The sequence below is a fragment of the Nannobrachium achirus genome, assembly GCF_963921795.1.
Source record: "Nannobrachium achirus genome assembly, chromosome: 18".
NCBI lineage: Eukaryota > Metazoa > Chordata > Actinopteri > Myctophiformes > Myctophidae > Nannobrachium > Nannobrachium achirus.
Genome location: NC_137825.1, coordinates 44,333,370 through 44,357,761, shown reverse-complemented (window position 1 = coordinate 44,357,761; position 24,392 = coordinate 44,333,370). Strand labels below are relative to the sequence as shown.

The window sequence follows — 24,392 nt, the reverse complement described above, 5'->3', positions numbered from 1 at the left end:
TCAATTTATCTACTCTCTTTATTTCTATTTCAGTACATTTCTCTCTCTCTCTTGTGCGCGCCCTCTCTCTCACACTCTCCCTCTGTCTGGATAATCCCCCATGCTAATGGTGCCTTGTTCTCCCAGCCGTCTAAATCTTTGTTTTGAGTCAGTCGGTGTGAGTTTACAGTTGAATAACACTTTGGGTGGTCATGATGTCTGATTTAGCAGGCTGGCAGAGAAGCATGCGCGTCACTGTACATGTATTCCAGTGTTTGGAGTGCACGCAGGCACGCACGCACACAAATTGTGCACACGTGCAAACACACACACGTGCGCGCCTTCGTGCACTTGTTTTCTCTTTCTGTGTTTTTCTTACATACAGTATAATACACTCACCTGTTGTTACAGCCAGGGACGTGCAGAGAATGTTAGAGAGGCAGGGGCTGACATTTCTTAAAAGGTCACAAAAGCTCACAGCGAGGCGTGTTGTGAGCTTGGAGGTCGGCTATTTTCAGTGCTAGATACCACCCTGAAGTAAGCATAATCAAGTCAATACTGGGATGTCTACACAGATGTTGCAATTCTTTGAACACAAGATGCTGCATTCAAGTTCAAGAGAGTTTTGACAAGGCAATTCTCTCGAATGCTGCCTTCAGGTATGGCATGGAAAGGGGGGCATTTGTATTTATTTCACCATAGTAAAAACTGCATTCCTGGTCTGGAGAGGGCACTTTTTACAGACGGATAAAAGGGCAGGGGCTCGAGCCCCCTTTGACGTCTATGTGTGCCTGGTTACAGCAGTGCGTCCTAATGATGCTCCAGTTGTACACACAGTGGTCCTTCATGTCCCACATATCTTTCAGCCCCACTGCCGCTCCAGACCTCTGTGAAAGTGATCCATTTAGAAGTGATTACCTTTCCTTGCTATCATTTGAGACAGATGCAACTGAGAGGCCATCTTGGCTCTCTCAAGCCAGGCAACTTGTCTACTGCAGTCTTTGAATGCTTCCACAGTCGGTAACTCTGACCTCGCAAGTGTCGTACACACACTGTTCACTAATATCTTTTCAAACTTGTTTTTTTCATTTCCATTTCCGTTAAGCAGCAAGCTAGATAGGCTTCAAGTAATATGGTTTCCAGTAGGAGTTATACGTGACTGCAAAAGCAAAACAGAAGTGTGTGTGTGTGTGTGTGTGTGTGTGGGTGGGGGGGGGGGGGGGGGGGGGAATACATGCACTTTACTTCCTGCGCATTGTCAGTACTTCTGATGTTCTGACGTTAGGTAGTAGCATTTGAAAATTGTGTGAGCCAACAAGTCTGTCTTGGTGGACTCATTATGACAAGGTAATTCATAATAATGCCCGTTGACAGGGAGAAGATCGAGATAATTGCTCCTCTTTGTTTCAAATGAATGAAATGATGTAGTTGTGGTTGGCACATTTTTGTGCTTCTGAGGTACAATATCGTATCGTCACTGTCGGGCAGAAACATTGTACATGTATCTCCAAGTTTCGAATGTGTAGGTTTGTTCGTGAAGTGAAGCCCTGCTTCATCATACAAGACTATTTCACAAAACTAATGAAAATAGCAGATCTACAAGCACGCAACGCACACAACTCCTCTAGGCCAGCGGGCGCCCCTAGAGTGTAGTGCTTGAGGCAGTCAGAAGCACACGTGTCCATATAATCCCCTCGCTGGTTTATCTCCTGGTCCTAGTTATTCCATAACCTTTGGGGTCAAATAAAGATATAAGAAAGGGATATGAACTCCCACAGCTCCTGGTCCTAGGCCGGAAATGATATCCCAGCCCGTTCTCACCCCCCGTGGCGTGGTCGGGAGCGTTGGGTGGCTGGTAAACCCTACATAGTGGTTTCGAATCCCACAAGGGGAATGACTTTTATTTGGGGGGCATAGAGGGGATACTGGGCATGCCCGAAGCGTCCCCTACTTGAAGCAGTAGGCATACCCGTGGCGTCCCATACTGTACTTGACAGGGCGTCAGGTATCTGACACCTTGGGGGTGAGAATGTGTTGGATATCCGTAAAGCTTAACACTTTGGAAATAGTAATGAGATAATTGCACGAAGAACACTAGAGGGATAGGCCCCATAACTCACTTGACTGAATCCCGAGCGAAAGAAGAACGAGATTTCTGAGTCTGTTCTTTGTTCAGGTTAATACACTGTGACACGGCAAAGGCCAAATGTTTATTTTTTCTGGCCCCTAGCTGACGTGCTCATGTGAGTATTAAGGAAGTATAGGGGCATTTATCAGCGAGCTGTGTGTGTGGGTATGTGAGTAAACACTGAGGCCTGCGTTGGTGTGGTCAGTAGAGCCTGTCTCCTCTATCTCTATAATCAAACCCACCACACACCCCTTCCTGCCTCTGTAGGTATGGCTCACCCAGTGTAATATTATAAAGCTGTTAGTCATGCCTCCCTCCACATTTGCAAATATTAACCAAGCATATCACCCTCACCTGTAGTTCCCTTTTTTCCTTTTTTTAATCATTGTGAGAACCTTGATCTGTCTACAGACAGCAGTCGATTCATGAGAAGTACCGATGTTTCTGGTTCACATTGACACATTTCCTGGGGCAATCTGCCCTGATCATGCATGTCATGCATGTCTTTTTTACTCTCAAAAAAGCATCTGCAATGTAGTGCATTTGAAACTACATTGCAGTGCACATCACGGGGTGATCACTGCTTGCCTCCTGTGAATTGTTTTATTTTAATTGTTGTTTATTTTATTTTTATTTTGTTGCTGAGCGAGGTCAGCAGACAAAGTGAAATGAGTGAGATGAAAAAACCTGAGTGAAATGTCAACCAGAGACATCGGTAGTTGGTCTTACTCTGGCACACACATGGGGTATAGTTTCTACGGTATGTAAAGAGTCTGAAGCCTCGGCGTGGCTGAGAAGAAATGCCACCCTACATATTGGCTTCATGGTGGTGATATGCACATTATGCAGACAGATTTCTGTGAGCAGCTAATCTCCGACACCGTTGGACCGATCAGTGTGAAACTCTGCACGCGCACTCCCTTGAGGCCAAGGAAGAACCTCTCCCCCAAATCTTTCACACCAGCCTGTTATAGCGCCACCAGGAGGCCAATGTTTAAAAAATATATATATTCAGTATATATATCATGCCAATTGGTACGCATCTGTCCACTTTTTCATATTCCATTCTGATTGGCTTAGATTGGCTTCCAAACTTGTGCCTGTTTTGAAGAAAATGCCACAAATCATGAAAGCAGCGCCCGATTGCCGTGGAAGATTGCTGGCCAACAATAAGCTACCTGCCCTGTTGGAGACCTGTGCTCCGAGGAACAAATTATTCTAGTATATACCTTTTTCATGCAATATTTGTTAGATTTTCCACTTGAAAATGACAGTTTCGCTTGAAAATAAGCGATTTTCTGGTTTGATTCTCGGCCGGCCGGACCAGTTGCTGCATGCATCCTTCCTACTTTTTCACATACACGTACGCGCACACACGCACGCACGCACGCACGCACACACACACACACACACACACACACTGTAAATGTCTTTATGACCCAGATCAACACACTGACGTCAGACTTTAGTACTCTCTATTATGCCCATCAGGCTTAAGGGAGGTAGGTGTGTGTGTGTGCACACGCGTTCTGCCCTGTAGGCCAAATTATCCTCTTACCACCTGGATGCAGCGCTATACTACACCCTCAAGCTACTTAAAACAGCTTGGTTCTCCTTTTTTCCCCAGTTGACACGGTTTTCCTGTGCCAGTAATTATGTCCGATTAGCCAAGCAAAAACATTCTCAGGAACCATTGTTTGTTTGAATTGTGCTCGAGATGTCACAATCGTGCCATAACAAAGCATTATAGATTGGTATATCCATTCTGTTTAGCATGTTATACAGTAGCTAACGCTGCTAGACATACGGCCCCTATACTTCAAATAGACATACGGCCCCTATACTTCAAATAGGTGCGCTCCCCACCTACAAAGAAGAGCTAATAAATCTAGTGCTGACAGTAAAGGCTATGTTCTGCCACAGAGCCTCGCACAGGGAGTAATCCCCTTTCTTCAAAGTTCGCCAGCGTGGTTAAAAAGGTGCTGATGTAGAGGGCGTCTGGATGAGTGGGCCAAAAGACAGGGTTCAGTGCTCTGTGGGCGTGTGTGTGTGTGTGTGTGTGTGTGTGTGTGTGTGTGTGTGTGTGTGTGTGTGTGTGTGTGTGTGTGTGTGTGTGTGTGTGTGTGTGTGTGTGTGTGTGTGTGTGTGTGTGTGTGTGTGTGTGTGTGTGTGTGTGTGTGTGTGTGTGTGTGTGTGTGTGTGTGTGTGTGTGTGTGTGTGTGTGTGTGTGTGTGTGTGTGTGTGCGTGCGTGCGTGCGTGCGTGCGTGCGTGCGTGCGTGCGTGCGTGCGTGCGTGCGTGCGTGCGTGCGTGCGTGCGTGCGTGCGTGCGTGCGTGCGTGCGTGCGTGCGTGCGTGCGTGCGTGCGTGCGTGCGTGCGTGCGTGCGTGCGTGCGTGCGTGCGTGCGTGCGTGCGTGCGTGCGTGCGTGCGTGCGTGCGTGCGTGCGTGCGTGCGTGCGTGCGTGCGTGCGTGCGTGCGTGCGTGCGTGCGTGCGTGCGTGCGTGCGTGCGTGCGTGCGTGCGTGCGTGCGTGCGTGCGTGCGTGCGTGCGTGCGTGCGTGCGTGCGTGCGTGCGTGCGTGCGTGCGTGCGTGCGTGCGTGCGTGCGTGCGTGCGTGCGTGCGTGCGTGCGTGCGTGCGTGCGTGCGTGCGTGCGTGCGTGCGTGCGTGCGTGCGTGCGTGCGTGAAAGAGCGAGAGATAGCATACATTGCGGTGCCCAGACTTGCCACAGTTCATGCTCCAACTCCTTCACTCTCATCTTTTAGTTCACAGGTCACGTGACTGCTCTCTGACTAACATCACGTCACCAGGCCATAATTCCGTTTTTAACCAGTGCCTGCCTTCTCCAAATTGTACCCAGTCATTTTCCACACATACATACTGGTAGATGCATGCACAGTGCACACTGTTACTGTAGCTCATTGTTTCTCAAGCTTTCACATTTCAAGGTCTCCCCTTAACTCTGACAGTGTTGGAAACCTAACGGGTTCATTTAGTTCCATTTGTACACAAATTTGGTTCCATTTGTAGTGTACCCACAGAGTCCCTGGGATCCACTTGGAGAACCACTGCCTTAGCTGAGACTGGATTTGGCAAAAACATTGTTGATCCCAGTCTGCAGTCTTGATGCACACACCCTTGATGTGTGCATGTATGTGTGTGTATCTGTATCTGTATCTGTGTGTGTGAGTGTGTCTCCATTTGCTGATCGAATTTCACTCTAGCCATCAGGAGTGCTAAATGCATATTGACAAATGACAAAACTCCAGTGGCACGATAGTCGGATATGTCCTAATGATGCGAATAGTCTGATGGCTGTCATCCCTAGTGCTGGAAGTACTCTGTGCAGTCATAGCGCTATAAAAACTATTTGATGTACACTCTCCTTCCGGACAAAACCTTTTATCGCGCATGCACACCAGGGTTTTCATTCAACTTCCAAAGAACTTCCAAAGAACGACCTCTATAGGGCTTCCATCTCACAACATCCAAAGAACTTCCCAAAATGTCCCAACTTACAACGCATTGCGCCGCATTGTGAGCTAAGCTTGTATATTGTTGTTGTTGGGTGGAAACCTTGTATGTCCAAAGCCGTTCGTTTTGTGTTTATCATTTTTTAAATGAACTAAACTAGTGAAAACAGCCGATCTAGATCTGCTGTTTTCACTACCTTTGTGCGGCGGCCTTGTATGAAGAAGCAGGATTTACTTTGCGAAAAAAGGTACAAATTTGAAACTTGGAGATACGAGGTTTCTGCCCAACAGTGACAATATGCAATTTTTTCATTTTTAAATATTTGACATTTCTTGCCTATTATGACATGCCCAAAATAGGCATGCCAGTTTGAAAGTGGTTAAATTAGTCACTAAAACATCAAAGGATATCCTACTGCCTGCTCCTTTGAAAAACACCGCTTCAGATAAAAAGCCGTTGCAAATAGTGAGCAACGTGCTATGTTGTAAACGTACCATGGGCCCCTATGCCTCTTTGCAAAACTGGCCACAGTTATAATATCCGGAGTGAGATAGGCTATCGGTTTTGCTGTTGTTGAGACTTGCCTCATGGTATCACCTGTGGCCATACGTATAATCTAGCGTCTTACCCTACCCTGTGTCTCCTGCAGTATGTGTTGTGTTGTCTAAGGTCATAGGAAATGGCTATGAGTCAACCTGAATAGAATCTGACTGTGTGTGTGTGTGTGTGTGTGTGTGTGTGTGTGTGTGTGTGTGTGTGTGTGTGTGTGTGTGTGTGTGTGTGTGTGTGTGTGTGTGTGTGTGTGTGTGTGTGTGTGTGTGTGTGTGTGTGTGTGTGTGTGTCCAGTCTCCTGGTGGGAGCGCCCAAAGAGAAAGCCCTGTCGCTGAAGGATGTCAACGAGACCGGTGCTGTCTACTCCTGTCCCGTCTCCACGGAGACCACGGACTGCACCAGAATGGACTTGGTCACATCAAGTAAGCACTGCTACCAAAGCAAAACTGTGGAAATGGCAGTCACAGGATTTGAATGTGGAATGAATTTCCTTCTTATTTTTTTAAAGATGCAGTGCCATGATTTATTTCCCCCAAAAACATGATTATCCGGTATTATAATTATACTAGGAGGAGGATTTTTTCCAATAAAGTGTACAGAAAGAGTTAAAATTAGGTTTTTATGTGGCAACACCTACCAGTTCATTAACACAATGCCTGCCAAGGGTTAAAAAAAAATCTATCTTAGTACTGCCCGGCTTTTTACAAAAAATTAAAATGAAAATAAAAAAAAATTAAACATTTTTTGAAAAAAAATAAGCTCTCAGAAGATGTCCATTGCCCCCTTGCAGTTGGCAGAAAAATATAATCAACCCCAAGAAAAATCTATTTTTAGATTAACACACACAAACAATTACAGCATGTGGATGGTGGCCATTTTGGCAGCCATCTTGAAGAAGGTGTGCAGAAAGCTGATTACATGAATAACATTTTTATAATTTTTTATCAGCATCACAGGCTGCCCAAAGAGCTGTGAACACATTGCTGTCTCATATATTAGTGAACAGTGCCCCCCAGTGGCCAAAAACGGTAGAACGTACAGTAACGTGTAAGGCGGTAGATAGCTGGGCAAAATAGAACGTTTATAAACGTGTAAGGCGGCAGATGTGTTAAGTATGCCTGGTTGCCTGGGTGCCTGGGTGACCCAGCTGAAGTTAGCCACACCCACAGTGTTGGGTGAATGGTAAAAGGGGAGGGGATGATTATATGTTGTCATTTTATCTGTGTTTTTGGATCGGCACTTTTGACCCACAAGGTGTCAGCCTCCAGGAAGAAACCCCAAATACAAATTTCTCATAACAACCACACCAGGGGGTCTAATGAATTACTGTCAACCTCATAGACACATGAAAACCAGAAAAAGAACAAAACTATGGCACCACCTCTTTAATTATTATTTTTTTCTAAAAAGAGAAGGCAGTCCAATATGCCCTTTGTATATCTTTGCTATACATCCATATTCCGATTTTTGTTTGTAAATGAATGCACAGCAGCTCCTTCGTCATACTACAGTGTCACAAAATATGAAAAGAGCGTGTGGGCTTCTTTGTTCAGACGGATAGTAGAATAGCTGAGAGGGAGGCTGTGGAGGGGAGCATCTGTGTGTGTGTGTGTGTGTGTGTGTGTGAGTGTGTGAGTGTGTGAGTGTGTGAGTGTGTGAGAGTGAGAGTGTGAGCCATACTTGCTCACTCAGGCCAACCACTGGTATTGCAGTTGATGCTCAGGGCAAGCTAGACTCAACAGCACCTCTCTGGTCACCCAGAGGTACTCGGACTACATACACCTCAGGCTACATACAGACAGACACACATACATACATGCATACATACACGGATACACACACGGCCACGCTATGGAGACGGTGTGACCACCGCTCAAAAAAAAAAGCAAAGAAGTTTAAGGATAAGGGGTAAGGCATGGACAAAGATATAGCTTGAGGTCTTTAGCTCTGCAGTAGGCAGGCAGCTCTGGCCATGACATGGACAAGACAATATTGTTAATTAGAAACGCTAAATGAAATCAATAAAAGCACCCGCACACTGCACAGTGCAACGGACAAACTTTATTAGATGCAAGGCTTCTGTCACCAAGACCTTCTTCTATTCAAGCTGCTTCATTCAAACATAAGAATTGACTTTATGCCCATGAGCGTGTGTTATCACTGAGTTATGGCTGAGCATTGTTGACAAATAAGCAAAGCTACCAGAAATGTCTGTGTTTTATGCCTTTAGCTGATGTCTCTCTTTGAGAGTGACTTCTAGTGGACCAATTTAGTGGCTTTCCTCAATTCACATTCTCTACTGGGGCTGAGTCATTGAACTATGGTTTTCCTCATATGGAATTGTCTCTCCTGGCCTCCCCACCTTCAGGCTCAGAATTAAAACGTTATTATTGTTTTCCATTTTGTGAAAAGAAAACCTAGCAGGATTAATCGTGCCTCTTGCACAAAACACAAAAAGGAAGTCCATTGTTTCCGTTCCAGATAGACAGTCTGAACCTAGATTTTCATCTACAGACACTTTAACTTCCTCTCCATCCGCAGAAGTATAATTGTATCAGACAAACCAATCAACCCCCTGCAGTTTCATTTGAATTCTTTCTGCGTAAGAGTTTGAGCGACAGATTGCAGAGCCTCAAGCACTTCATATTTGCATTATTACCCAGCACATCCTCACTTTTTCTTTTGCATCTCTACAGCAGGGGTTTTCAAAGTGGGTGACGGGGCACCCTGGGGTGCTGTGGTGCCAGTCCAGGGGTGCCGCGAGATAATTTGATAAAATTTGGAATTCATCAATATCACTACATCAATATCACTTCACTATGTTTAGTAAAACAGACATGATTTGCACTGTACTTGATGAGTTCTTTTTCCATCTACGACAACTCTCTTCACCAAAAATAGCAGATCTACAGTACAAGTAGATGTAGATCGCCTATTTTTGGTGAACCTTCCCCCCAGAATAAGCATGCTGGGGTTCAAGTGGTTAAACGTCAAGTATAACGTTATTTTCAGTCAGTTCTGATGGAAACGGATATTTCTCTGTGATGATGTAAGATTCTAAAAATTAACAGTGTAATTCAGGGGTGCCGTGGATGAAAAGGTTATTTACAGGGGTGCCCTGAGTCAAAAAAGTTTGAAAACCCTGCTCTACAGCATGCTTTCAATGGAAAAAAAGGCTTGAAAGAGTAGTCCATCTTAATTGAGGGTTATTAAGTGATATAGCTTACTACCTGCAGGTGAATAGAGCCCCCCGGAGGTTGAAAGCCTTAACCATAATAAGGGGATTCTCCGTCACGTTTGATGTTTGATGTCAGTGTTCTCACGGTGCATTTTTGTGGTGAACATTTGCCAGGGTATGATCTGGGTTTCAATGGAGCATGAATGAAGACACCCGTCTTGCCTTGACAATGACCGCGGTGATCGTCCTAATACCTAATTTATGCTCTGTCATACGATGCCGTGGCCCACTAAAAATAGCCAATCTATAAGCTCACAACGCATCGCATCCGCAGCGCGTATTTAACGTGTAAGTACCAGTAAGACTCCCTAATCGGGAGATAAGCGACCGTCAGCTCTGCCGTTTCGTGGATGGTGTGACGTGACTGAAGTTGTATTGCATGGTGCTATCTAGATGTAGTGCAGAGTGTCTGGGTGATCAACTGAAAACGTGCACACTTAATCATAAAGCAGAACTGTATTGACTTTTCCAAAACAAAAGAATAGTTGCGATTAGACTACATAATTTCCCCCAAATTGTTCATCCCATTTGTGTTATCTCAGAGTAAAAAAAAACTCAAAGGTTGGTGACGGGTGCGACACGTAGGACAAGGGATCACTGATAATAAAATCAAAGAACTTGCAAAAATAAAGCTACATTTCTTTTTGCAAGTTCTTTACTGTGTGCGGGTCCCTTTCTTTGATTTTATCATCAGAGATCCCTTTTTGAATGTTATCTCAGAGTTAAATTAAAACGGAGGATTTGACTGTGTGAATAGCAAGACCAGATTCTTTGTTTGAACATCTGTGATTGGTTGGTGCATGGTTCAGAAGAAACGGGGTTCTACTGTCCTGAACACACCAGTGGAGAATGAGCAGGATCAACCACATTGCCATTATAGTGCAGATTGTACGATGTGCCCTGCTAACCTGTCATAATGCTTCCCTCCCTCCCACCCCGCCCACATTCAACCCATATCATTTTTTTTTTGCAGCCGAACCGTCAGAGATGGTAGAGGGCATGTGGCTGGGGGTGACAGTAGCCAGCCAGAGAGACGCACCAGAGGGACGGGTGATGGTGAGACAATGCGCCATTTAAGTTCAAGTTTAACCACATGCTCCCTAGCGTCCCATGTCATAATAGGTAACCATTCCTAGAAAATAGCTGATCTACATGTGTGCTTGCAGACAGGCTATTTTCGGTGAAGAGATATGTTGTAGACTAGAGGGACAAAGGGACGGGACCAAGTGCCCTGAGGACCCCAGTCAATGAAGTATACATTCAAGTATACATGTATACTGTAGTATACTGTATAGGGCAGGGGTGGGCAACTTTGATAATGGTGAGGGCCTCTATATTTCCACCTTCACTCCAGAGGGCCACATTGCATATTGCGACGTCCTACTTTGTCATTCTAGTATCTCATACAAAAATTGCAGATCTACAAGCTCAAAACGCAATATTTTGTTATTTCTTAATTGGAATCCTGAAATGTAACATTTTGATTTAATTTCAAACACATTTAGTTATATACTCATGTTAACTTTATGAATCTAAATACAGATACATTGGACATAAAAAATAAAATTTTAATACTACTATACTAGTCATTAAGCTACTAAGATAGACTGACATAATTAAAGCAGGTCATGTTTGGAATCATAACAGCTGAAATCAATAATATATCAGTATTCCGGTATTAACCTGCGGGCCGCATGAAGTGAAGGTGGGGGCCGCATGTGGCCCCCGGGCCGCCAGTTGCCCATGTATGGTATAGGGTAAGGGTTAGTTTAGTTAGGTTCATTTACCAACATTATTCCTGCAAACATGCACGCAAAGCGGTACACAGTATCTCTAAAGTCATGTGATCAACATGGATCTGTCCCATTTCCCATTTTCCCACCTTCTAAAGTTTGTGTATGCGACGTGACAGTCGCTTATCTCCCGATTAAGGAGTCTTACTGGTAATTAAATGCTACAATGTGTACTAAGAGGTAAAACCTGGAAAGGGTTCAGATGAAAACAATGACACTTGTTTATTTAGTTCCTTAGCATTAGCAAAGACTGTTTGCTTGAAAACAAATGCTAAGAATGTTGTTCAGAAACATGCCAGGTGTGATGTTTACCTGGTATCCTAGTTACTTGTAGCACCAATTTGTCTTACTATTTACTTTACCGGTTGTTTGTTGACTAGGCCACTTACTCCAGTCTTGCATTTGTAAGTTGCTCTGGATAAGAGCTAAATGCCTAGATAGTAAATGGTTACTTGGTGCAAATACTGTGTTATTTAGTGTAGGACTATTGTATCGTGTAGCAAAGTCACAAGCTGCAGTAAGAAATTGCATGTGCACATCCTACCCAAGTGGGTTCAAGTGCAGCTGTGCAGGATAAAGAAGTAATTAAAAAAAAGGAGAAATATTAACTTGTGTCTGTATTTATTTAGTCAGGCACAGATGCCCGTTGAAAGTCCATGTGACCAAAACATTGTGAATACGGGAATTAAATAAAGACATACAATTTCAATTGCAATGATCTCAGTCTGAAATCAGGTTCTAGAGGTTGTCAGAATGCAATTTGTAACAACTACACGCTGAAAAAAAACTATACACTATCACACTCTGGTGCAGTGGTTGCCACATAAATGTTGCCACATTTGGCATGGGGCATTTTGTGAAACACAAAAGCGTGTTCTGTAATACATTGGTTCTTAAAGTGGGGTCCGGGAATCCCCAGGGGTCCTTGAGGGAGTCCCCAGCTAAATAATAGTGAGGAACCAAATGGACCCTTATGGAATGTACACTCTCAGAGTTAAATTAACATTGATTTTACAGTATAAATTGGGGTCCCAGAGATTTAAATGACATTAAATTCGGGTCCATGTCAAACCAGGGAGTCCGTGAAATAGTCCTTATTCCTTAAAATGGTTGGGAATCACTTCTAGAGCCGTAAAAACTTCCCATATGGGGGTCCCTGGCATCTCTTGTGTCAATTTGGGGGTCCTTGACATGAAAGAGTTTGAGAACCACTGCTGTAATACACCCGTATCTGCTGTCCAGGCATGTGGCCACCGATACGTGAAGCTCATCGAAGGAGGCACGGACAAGCAGCGCAGAATGGTGGGGAAGTGCTTCATCAGGAGCAACGACTTGACGTCTGACCCCAGCGACATATGGCAGGACGACGAGCCCCGCGTGTGCAACCCCAACAGCGACTTTGAGATGGAAGGCATGTGCAACATGGGCATCTCCGGTGGCATGACCGACACTGACATCTACATGGGCACTCCAGGAAGCTACTACTGGCAAGGTGGGCACTGAGGAGTTACCCTCAAAGCAGTGTTGATTTCATCAATGAAACTATGAAAAATGTTCGTCGACTACCTTTTTTCACTGATGAAAACGAAATTAAAACTAAGCTGTGATGACTAAAACTGAGACTAAACATATTGACAGTTTGGTCAACAAATCTAAAACATAAAAGACAAGGCATTTTATGTTTGGCTGCGCTTGGGTGTTGCGCTGTGAGCTCTACAAGCTCACAACGTTTCGGCCTGCGACACGTTGTGAGCTTGTAGATCGGCTATTTTCAGCATGCAACCAAGTGTAAAATCAGCCATTGCGACGCCATCAAGGCCTGCTGCCACAATACATTTTAGTCGACAAAATCAACTGTACATTAATTTAGTCGACTAAAATCTTATTATATTTAGTCAACTAAAACTACGGTAGACTAACACTAAATCATTTAAGATTACTAAAATATGACTAAAACTAAATTACATTTTATTCAAAAGACTATGACTATGACTATCACAATGAAATAGTGCTTTGTGACACAAGAGAGTAAAGTGAATAGATTCAAGGCCATTATAGAAGGTCCTCCTCCGTGCATTTAATCTGAATATATTCTGCACTTATACAGCTTTTACAGTTCTTTCTCCAGTGTAGAAGCAAATTATAGCTAAAAATATAACACAAAACTATTGTCTTCTGTAACCTCATCACATCCAAGCAGTCACCTAACCACATCAGACCAGCAGTTACCTGAGCATTCATTGTCGCGTCCAATCACCAAACAAACAATAATTCCTCAGGTATGGTGCTGGTACGGCAAACGTGCAGTAAAAATCAGGTCTTCTCCCAATGGCTACATCTATAAAGCTAAAAAGTGTGTGTTTTGTGACTTAACTTTGAAATAATAGGTGGGTTTGGCAGACATGGATTAACCACCCGTCGGAAACTACAGTGCTTACAGAGTATTACTCTAACAATAGGATTATTCCCTGTCTGGGAAAAGCAGTCAATTTTGTCGGAAGCAAGTAATAACATTGTTCGGTGGTTTATCTTTTCTGAAGGTAATGTTCTTGTTACGTGGAGAGACCCGGATCCTGAGCGCCAGTGGAACATGAACAGCTGGGAGTTTGGACAGCTGAAAAAAAAAGACAATTACATGGGTATGTATGTATTCTAGCTTCTGGCTCCTCTAGCTTCTGCGATGAATGGGATAGGTCCAGCAACATACACAAATGTAGTAGTTCTACACATAGTTGAAAAACTCCAGAATACGTTCAGCGATCACCGATATAATGTCCAGAAGTGTTTGCCTATCATGTGTGTAACAGTAGTTGCAGCTAACTGAATGCACTGTATGTGCAAAAAATTAACAGTTATAAGTACAATATACAAAAAACTGCAATGTCGGTCCCCACACACTCTCTGCATGTACTGCATGTATGAAGGAGAACCAGAAAGAGGAACAAACATGTTTATCTACACATAGTGACACTACATTTTCAGGATCCTCCTAAACAATGTATAGAATCCCTGTCATATTATTATGTCCCACTGTGTGGAGGTGTCTATATTTGCAGAGACCCTTCCCTCTGCCTGTATTTTCTTATTTTACTTTATTTGATTGGTCGCATCAATATCACGTGACCCTTTCCCAGAAGAAAACGAACTGTAACCGACAGAATGTACTCGTCACAACTTGAAAGTATTTAAAGCTACACATAACCTTACTTGGCGTATGACGTTCTAAAATATCTCAACGTCGGGTTTCACAGGTTACGCGGTCGTGGAGGAGAAGAAGTTGCTGATTCGTGACGAATACACAGTGGTGACGGGGTCTCCCAGGGACGAGTCCAAGGGCTCTGTGACGCTGGGCAGGCAGGAAGGCACCTCGTTAATACCGGCGCTGGTCCTCCCTGGAGAGCAAGTGGGCTCCTACTTTGGCAGCAGCCTGGCTGTCGCCGACCTCAACAGTGATGAGTATGTTACCAGGCAGTGGTGATTTTGACAGAGATTTTTTTTTTCTTTTTTTTTTTTTTCATGGTCTTTTGAATAAAATTCTGTTTAGTTTTAGTCACATTTTTGTCATCTGGAATGTTTTAGGTTTAGTCTAGTTTCAGTCGACTAAATATCTTAAGATTTTAGTCGACTAAATCTACAGATTTGGTAGGAAGTTTTGGCAGGCCTTGATGACATTGTAATGCCTGATTTTACACTTGGTTGCATGCTGAAAATGAAAATAGCCGATCTATAAGCTCACAACACGTGAGCTTGTAGATTGGCTATTTTCAGAGTGCAACACCTGAGCGCAAACAAACAGAAAATGACTTGTCTTTTAGTTCTACTGGATCTCATGTCCACTAGTCCCTCCCTAACATTTTACTATACTGTAGTTTTTATTTGTTGAAGGAATTGTCAATATATTAGTCTTAGTTTTAGTCATCATAGCTTAGTTTTTATTGTCATCAGTGAAAAATCGTAGTCAACAGTAATTTTTCTTCATAGTTTTAGTCGACAAAATCAACAAACAAATTAGGCATACCCCATTCACCACAGTGTGTCTGCAGGCCACATGCAACACTTTGACAATGTTGTGAGAAATCAAACCGTTTTGGTTTCTTGATTATTATCAATATTATTAATTTGTAGAAAACAGAGAGTAAGGAGTGCATCTGTTTGGCTGTAGAGTAAAAATCTCCCAGGAAAGGTGCTCTTTGGTTGTCAGGTGACAACTTCCTGCTTGCCAAGCCTTGGCAAGCAGGAAGTTATTCTAAGCTAACATTGGACAAAAGCTTTTTGGGAGGGGCATAGCTACAGGCTAATTGGGGGTCCTTGACATGAAAAAGTTTGAGCACCACTGATACAGCAATTGATACGGCAACATATAAGATTGAGAAGACGTTTGTAGAATCTGCCTCAGGTCTTATAATCGGTGTGTGTTTTGTCTGTTCTAGCTGGAACGACCTGATTGTGGGCGCTCCGTTCTACTTTGACCGCATGAACGACGGGACGTACGAGGGCGGAGCTGTGTACGTCTTCATGAATGAGAACGGCTCCTTCCAGAAGACTGCTACCATGGTGCTGAAAGGCCCCGTGGCCTCCGGCTTCGGCTTAGCCCTGGCCGCCATCGGGGATGTCAACCAAGATGGATTCCAAGGTATTGAAGTGACTAAGCCCAGAACGATATTAGTGGAGTTAGACATTAGGTTTGTTGTGATTTTAGATTGAAAGGAAATCATCAGTATTTGGTTCCATCAACGTAATCCATCACTGTTAAAATGTGATATATTAATCTGATAGTAACAGGGATTTCCCCATCTCGTCAAAATACATTTTCTGGTGGGTTGCCAACTCTGTCCAGTCAGGAGAGAGTACCTACTGTATTTATTAGCTTAATAATAGTCTTTCAGTTCCAATTTTGTCCGCTAATGTTTTTGTGTCATCCCTTCCAGTGTCACTTATTTGTACTGTACTGTATGAGTTCAATCTCCTGATTGGATACAGTTGGTTAGCCTGGAAATAACCTCCCCTTTGGAAATGAATCTTTCACACTGAAGTTCCAGACTAATATCTACAGTACACAGTGATTAGTATGGCCATGTCAGGCTAACCTGAAAATGCATTTTCTGTTTACTTAGCCAGATTTAGAGTTGGCGAGACAGCAATGATTATAGCGTCTTAGCGTCGCTACACTGGCTCCCAGTTGTTTTTAGGATTGATTTTAAAATTATTTTACTTGTTTATAAAGCTCTAAATGGTCTGGCACCTTCGTACCTCTATGACTGCCTGCATAGATACGTTCCAAACCGCCCACTCAGGTCTTCTAGTGCTGACCTACTCGATGTGCCTAAAATGAAATATAAAAAATATGGTGAAGCAGCTTTCTGCTTCTACGGACCGACAGTTTGGAATAAACTCCCACTACACCTAAGACAGGCAGCCTCTGTGGATAGCTTTAAAGCACAGCTCAAGACCTATTTCTTTACTCTTGCTTTTAGCTGAATTATTTTTTTTATCTCTTTGATGCTATTGACGTCCACACTGTTCTGAAATTGTTCTTCAATGTTTTATGTTTTTATTGTTCTGCTTTATTGTATTCATGTGTATTTTATTTTTTCTGTTAAGTAACTGTGCTTCATTTTCTGCTCTGTAAAGCACTTTGAGCTGCATTTCATGTCATGAAAGGTGCTATACAAATAAAGCTTTATTATTATTATTATTATAATCAGAATATAGAGCTATTTAACACTTATTATTATTAACAACAACAAAAATCACTTTCATACTTTCTTTAGGTCAGATGTTAAGAATACTGGTCATATGCTTTGAGGTGTGGCTCTGATTGTGAATGTAAGGGAAATAAGCAATTACTTAAGTTATTATTATTCTAAGTTGTGTGTGATGTATGATATGATTTAATCATCATTGTAAAACACTTAATGACTTTGAATGCAACATTCTTTACTGTTGTTTTTTGGACAGCAGTGGGTCTATTCACTTCTCTACACACTATGGAAAGGAAGTCATTATTTACTTAGTTATTTAATGAGTTATGCAGTGATTATGCTTTGTTAAACAGGAAGAAGTGTATGTGGCATTTGCCCACAAAGGTATTGTATGTGATAAATGTTCATATCCAGCAGTGCATTGTGCATTTTTTTTAAATCTTGCAAATAGTATACATATATAACACAAGTGACACATTATTGCCTGTCTCAATATTTTACACATGTTTATATCTGAGAAGTTATTTACAGTGAAGAGTGGTATTCTCCTTGTTGCTTTCTTGTGCCACCTAGAGGGCAAACACACTGCTTACCCAAGGTTGCCATTGCAGTCTTTCCTTCAGCCTTCATTCTGTTTCCTTGAATATCCCTACCAATGTGCTGCTGCTGTTTTCCATAGATTTGGCCGTGGGCGCCCCCTTCCATGATACAGGAAAAGTCTATATATGGACCGGAAGTAGGGAGGGAATCTCGGAGGAGCCAAGTCAGGTAACAGCCTGGTGGATATTATTATAGGCACAACTTATAGCTCCAACCATATAACTCACATTACATTCAGCTCTACTCAATTATCAGTTTTTTTTAATCCTCTGTGGCTTTGTCACCCTCTGCAGGTGATTGAGGGTAAGTCAGTGGGCAATGGCGGGTTCCAGACCTTTGGCTACTCCATCAACGGGGGGATGGACATGGATGGGAACAGATACCCAGACATCCTAGTTGGATCCCTGGATGATCGCATCGCCCTGCTCAGGTATTGGTTTTGAAGAGATATTCACTACCCGGGAATGATAAATATCTGCTGCATCAAACCAGCTCTTGTAGTATTGCATAGTGTGAGGATCTTGTGTAATTCGTTGTAATTCTTCGTCTTATGTTGCACTTGTAAATTGATGTATTGTACATTGCTGCTGTAATTAATTATTTAACCCTCAAATACCTGGAATGTACCCGAGTCGCGTTAGATTTGAACAACTTTAAACATTATTTTATGCTTTAACTATTGAAAAATCTTGAAAATGTGTGCAAGTCTTTGAATATCTTTGACCCGATCTTTGACACGACTTCTAAATCCTTCCTCTAAATCAGTGGTTCTCAAACGTTTTCATGTCAAGGACCCCCAAAATTACATTTATTTGGCCGCAGACCCCCATCCCAAAATATGTTGTTCCAGGGACCCCCCAGAAGCAGAGATTTGAGTTACAAAAGTTTGCTTTTAAAAAAGTATATTGAAAACTGTGCACACATTTTCACGATTATTTTTTATAGTTAAAGCATTCAATAATTCTAGGCCTAAATGGGTTTTAACTGAGGTGCCTTTCTTCCTTTTGTGTAATTCCATTACGTTGTTTTCTCAGATCTCGTCCTGTTGTGCACCTCTTCAAGAACTTCACTGTACAGCCACTGATTGTGGATGTCAACCAGTGTACCCTTGGGAAACCAGCATGGTGAGAACATATTCTATTCCTGGAGTTTTCAAAGTCCAGGGGTGCCGCGAGATCATTTGATAGTATTTGGAATTTATTTGGACACTTGAAAAAATATTTAGTATAATTTTAAACTTGAAGTACAAAGTTATTTTTAGTCAGTTCCAAACCAAAATGGCTATTATCTCAACGTTTTCCTCGCAACATAATCACTAAAATATCGTCACGGTCGGGCAGAAACCTCGTATCTCCCAAGTTTCAAATGTGTACGTCTTTTGGTAAAGCAAAGCCCTCGCACCGCGAGGCGTTGTGTGCTTGTAGATCTGCTGTTTTCACTAGTTTAGAACATTTTATAGATGAAAAATGCAAAATGAACGGTTTTGGACATACAGGGTTTCCACCCGACAACGACGATATGCTATAAATATAAGGTGCTGGGAGTGAAAATTATAATGTGGGGTGCCTCGGATTAAAAAAATATTTATGGGGTGCCCTGAGACAAAAAAGTTTGGGAACCCCTGTTCTATTCTACCGGTATCTTATCTCAAAAGGGACATGTGTTTGCAATAAATATGAAACGTAACAAATCACCACAGCTCATCAGACCACACAGGGAGTTACTGCATGTCTGATTTATATTTGGTTGTGAAGTGTGGCGTGCACCGGAAATGGCCAATCTGTAATCCATTTTCAGTGGGCGACACAAGGATACATCAGGCTTTAGTTAGTAGTTCAGTTCACTACAGTGCAAAAGTGTTTATTCATCAGCGGTGTAAAGTAACTGAGTACATTTACTTAAGTACTGTAGTTAAGTACAATTTTGAGGAATTTGTACTTTACTTGTCCAATTTCCAATTATTTTACTTCTACTCCATTTTATACCTAGGCCATGCAACGCGTTGTGAGCTTGTAGATCTGCTATTTTCAAACATTTTAAGTATATTTTGATGCCAATACTTCTGTTCTTTTACTCATCTACATTTTGAATTCTGGACTTTTACTTGTAACAAAGTATTTCTATGCTGCAGTATTGATACTTTTACTTGAGTAAAATGTGTGTGTGAGTACGTTTTCCACCACTGTGCAAAAGTGAAAATAATTTTGCAGCCACAATAAAGCAAATTTGTGTGATGAATTTGTTCTTGGACATCCCTCTCTAATCTTACATTTGTAGATTGTAAAATAGAAATCCTGCAACCTCTGCAAAAATGACATCATATTATCATTGTTGCCATTAGAATGTTTGTTTAATGGCAGTCCTTTGTCTCTTGCAGTATTACAGCCACTGTGTGCTTTAACTACACCCTCAGCAATGGCAGCAAAGACTTTAAGAAAGATATCAGTAAGTGTCCTCTTTTACCTAGATAAATGAAAATGTATATATATTTTAAATATTCAGGTGGTATGTGTACAGTATGTATACGTTTTGCTGTTTAAAAACTACAGTTGATATGTATTAACATTCAAAGTAAACGTTGTGTATACTGAAGTCATGTAATATGGCTGCTATCTTCATTGAATGTTGACCATTTATTAATTTCTCTTCGGTGTACTCACTATACCAGTAGAGATTTTCTTTCAAGAATGCATTCAATTGTTTGTTCTAGTTTCTCCTGGATTCATGACCAACATAAAGACTTTATCCCTATGTGAGGTCAGTAGAGAATCACTGCTCTGTTATTTTATTTTTTTCCCCGTAGCGGTGAAATACACCGTGGAGACAGATATGGACAGGAGGAAGAGCGCTCGTATTCTCTTTGTGGAAAACAAAGAGGACACTTTCACAGGCACCCTGAACCTGCCCTCCCACAAACCTAAATGTGCAGTGCTGCAGCTTACTGTGGCGGTGAGGAACAGAGAGACGCACGCACGCACGCACACACACACACACACGTGTTGCCATGTCTGCTTATTATACAAGACTTTGGGCTTGTTTTTATCTGTAAAGTTGCTTGTAAATAGTGGTAGTTGGCTGCAGGTTGCATTTTTTGGGGGGTTGTTTTCTAAAGTGTAGTTGCTTATTTTGGGCTTGTTTCCTAATGTTGTTAATTTAGTAGTTCTTAAACATTTTCATAGCAAGGACCCCCAAATTAATATGTAATTGTATCCCCAGCTGAAAACATCTTGTGCTGGGCAGGGACCCCCGAACCAGATTTGTGTTGTTAAAATGTTTCAAAAATATTTAAAATATTTTTTCCCAAGATAAAACAGGCAGATGTGCCAAGCTCACAACGAGGCACAATGTATACAGGTTTAAAGTACTCGCGTGTTAGTCGCTTCTTTTGGGCTTGTTTTCTTATACCCCGGTGGCTTGTTTCTCTCGCAATATCTGGCAACACTGATTGAAAGGCAATCTGTTGCTGTTGACCTACTGGAAAGAAAACTGGGCCCCTTCCTTACTTCCTTCACAGGTGTTACCAATGGCTCTGTTCCATTTAGTGTAGCACAGTGGTTCTCAAACGTAATCATTTCAAGGACCTCCATAACTCTGAGAGTGTAGAAAGAGTGTACATTTGTACACTCTCTGAGTTGCACACCCGCAAAGGGCCATTTGGAACTCCCTCAAGGAACCATGAGGGTCCCTGGACCCCAATTTGAGACCCACTGGTGTAGTTCCAGTGTGCCAACATGCACAACGTCAGCACCCTGACCTTGTTTGACAAGAATGGAAGACAACCTTAACCCATACAGGCCTAGAATTATTGAATGCTTTAACCAGTGAAAAATAGCAGAAATACAAGTTCACAGCGCGGCACCGAGTGCCGCGCTGCGAGCTTGTAGATCTGCTATTTTTGAAAAAGTTGTGAAAATGTGTGCAAATCTTTGAATCTATGTATTTTCAAAGCGAACGTTTGTAACTCAAATTTTGCTTCTGGGTGGTCCCTGGAACTAGATATTTTGAAATGGGGGTCCGTGGCCAAATAAATATCATTTTTGGGGTCCTTCACATGAAAAGGTTTGAGCACCACTGACATAGTAGTCTCTCAAGAACTGAGCTCCAGTTGAGTGAAAAGGACCTTTTCTTTGACGATGGCTGGCCAGATTGCTGAAACACAGATTTTTTTCCAAAAACCTTAGAAGGATTCAAAAGACACTTATAGAATCGGGTCAAAATTCTAATTTTCACGATTTCTAAAAAATAGCAGATCTAAAAGCTCGCAGCGCGGCACTCGGTGCCGTGCTGTGAGCTTGTAGATCTGCTATTATTTTTTAATATTTAAAGCATAAAATATTGCGTAAATATAATGTGTTCAGGCCTAATAGGTATCATTGGTAACAATGAAGGAAGCAATTTCTTTACCAATATGGCTGCTGTGGCCATGTGCCACTGTTTGACGTGAACTAAGAGCCTTGGTTTGGTTGTGCAGCCCAACGTCAGGGACAAGCTGGAGGCCGTGGTGTTTTCACTCAACGTGTCCCTCCAAGAGCAGACTCCCAAGCTCAGACCGGGCAAGCTCCAGAACCTGGACAACTTCCCCAGTCTCAGCCAGAAGCAGAAACTCACAGCAAGAACCGAGGTATGTATACTGTACATATACGTACAGTAAAGCTGAGTTCATACAGTGTTTGTACAGTGTTGATTTTGAAAGCAAATTTTGATATAGTTTTAGTCGTGGTCTTGTGTGTGAGATATGACTGTCTCTCTAATCTGTTTTGCTCACTTCTAGGGCTCTCACAATTATTACATAATCGTCTAATCGCAATTATTTGACATAATCGCAATTATTTGACATAACCGCAATTATTTTGTGATAATCGTCATAATCGTTTACATGTTGAAAAATGTTCATATATGATCGAATATTTTGAAAATAGTGGAAATAGCAGATCTACAAGCTCACAACGTGTCGCATCGCAACGCGTTGTGAGCTTGTAGATCGGCTATTTCCCCTATCAAAATGATCTTTTTCAAGTATAAAGTTGTCAAATATGTCAGTAATTTCTTTGTATATTTAGGTTATGTGTCATAATTGCCATGAGCAACTTCAAAGCTTAAAAGCCAAACAGAAATGTAATTGTCAACGACAAAAACACAATTAAATCGCTAATCGCAATTATTTGAGTGACAATTAATCGTCATGTAAAATGTCATAATCGTGACATATGACTGTCTCTCTAATCTGTTTTGCTCACTTCCACAGATCAACTTCCTGAAGGAGTGCGGCTTAGACAACAAGTGCACCAGTAACCTCCAGCTGACTGCTAAATATGCCAGCGCAGAGGGAGACGTTTACCCCGGGTAAATGAGCCCACCCCCCTCATTCACGCATGTGTGCATTGGTGATGGGATGATAATCGTTATTTTTGTTTATCATGATAAAACACACACACACACACACACACACACACACACACACACACACACACACACACACTCACAATAATCGTATCGTGGAGATTTACATTTATCGTGAAATGATCCTCTTGCCTTCACTGGGATCAATTGACTTTTTATTTGCCGAGCTGCATATCCGGTACCACTTAAAGGGATATTACACTTTCAAAACTTTTTTTTCGTCTAATCAGGCTTGTATGAACACCCCTGAACAGTTTTTAATTTGCTTCATTCAGTATTTAGATATTTGATTTAAATGTTACCACCTCCAACACGCCCAGGCCCTCTCCACATACACACCCATTGTAACTTCAAACTCCATTTTAACCATGATAGATTCATTAAAAAACACCCATTATTTTTTCTGGTGACTCATAATACCCTCCTAATACGTGAGCAGACCGTGTTTTTTTTCAATAACTTTTTTCATTTATTTTCAATAAAATATTATTGTATTTAATGTTTTCCATTTTCCCAAAGAATTATTAAAAATAAAAGAAAAAGGTTATTGAAAAAACACGGTCTGCTCACGTATTAGGAGGGTATTATGAGTCACCAGAAAAAATAATGGGTGTTTTTAATGAATCTATCAGGGTTTAAAATGGAGTTTGAAGTTACAATGGGTGTGTATGTGGAGAGGGCCTGGGCGTGTTGGTGCTGGTAACATTTACATCAATATCTAAATACTGAATGAAGCAAATTAAAAACTGTTCAGGGTGTTCATACAAGCCTAATTAGACGAAAAAAAAGTTTTGAAAGTGTAATATCCCTTTAAACCCTCTATACTTGGTAAAACGGACGTGGAAATAACGTACTTGATATAGTCCTTTTTTTGACTGAAGTGGTTAATGTATGTTTTATAATGATAATCAACAATCTAAAGTAACTAAAGTTTTCAAATTGATTAGTTGTGCTTTAAGTATTGCTATTTGTGTTGTGATGTGACACTTATGAGCATTGACTGCTTTTCGACACTTTATATATATCGTCGTTGTCAGGTGGAAACCTTGTATGTCCAAAACCGTTCGTTTTGTATTTGTGAATGTATTAAACTAGTGAAAACAGCCGATCTACAAGCACACAACGCCTCGCACCACGAGGCGTTGTGTGGCTTGTAGATCGGCTTGTAGATCGGCTTGTAGATCGGCTGTTTTCACTACTTTTGTGCAACGGCCGTGTGTGATGAAGCAGTGCTTTACTTTGCGAAAAAACATACAAATATGAAAACTTGGAGATACGAGGTTTCCTGCCCGACAACGACGACATTCTTCTTTTTTGTTCTTTGCGTTTTTTTCCACTGTCCACAACACAGTACTTTTTCTTTTCTTTTCACACTTCTCTGTAACCTTGTAACCTTAAACTGCACTTAAAGGTGATACACCATGCATTTAAAAAGTATTTATGTCATATTGTTTATGTCCCAAAAACGTTTTTCAAAAGGTTTGAGGCTAAATTACCACTCCTGAATAGAGAGCCTCTCTCATTTTT

The 24,392-nt window shown here is 41.9% G+C and overlaps 1 protein-coding gene across 1 annotated transcript in view; it reads left to right on the top strand.

Annotated features, from left to right (window-relative positions):
- itga3b (integrin, alpha 3b) overlaps nt 1-24,392 on the top strand; it is a 58,661-nt gene that overhangs the window by 20,890 nt on the left and 13,379 nt on the right. The window contains exons 2-14 of the mRNA XM_080747453.1: nt 6,427-6,554; nt 10,344-10,426; nt 12,406-12,655; nt 13,704-13,802; nt 14,415-14,619; nt 15,594-15,796; nt 17,545-17,633; nt 17,759-17,895; nt 18,500-18,589; nt 19,843-19,910; nt 20,269-20,414; nt 21,937-22,086; nt 22,711-22,808. Coding sequence (XP_080603579.1) covers nt 6,427-6,554; nt 10,344-10,426; nt 12,406-12,655; nt 13,704-13,802; nt 14,415-14,619; nt 15,594-15,796; nt 17,545-17,633; nt 17,759-17,895; nt 18,500-18,589; nt 19,843-19,910; nt 20,269-20,414; nt 21,937-22,086; nt 22,711-22,808 — 1,746 coding nt within the window. The remainder of the gene's footprint in view (nt 1-6,426; nt 6,555-10,343; nt 10,427-12,405; nt 12,656-13,703; nt 13,803-14,414; nt 14,620-15,593; nt 15,797-17,544; nt 17,634-17,758; nt 17,896-18,499; nt 18,590-19,842; nt 19,911-20,268; nt 20,415-21,936; nt 22,087-22,710; nt 22,809-24,392) is intronic.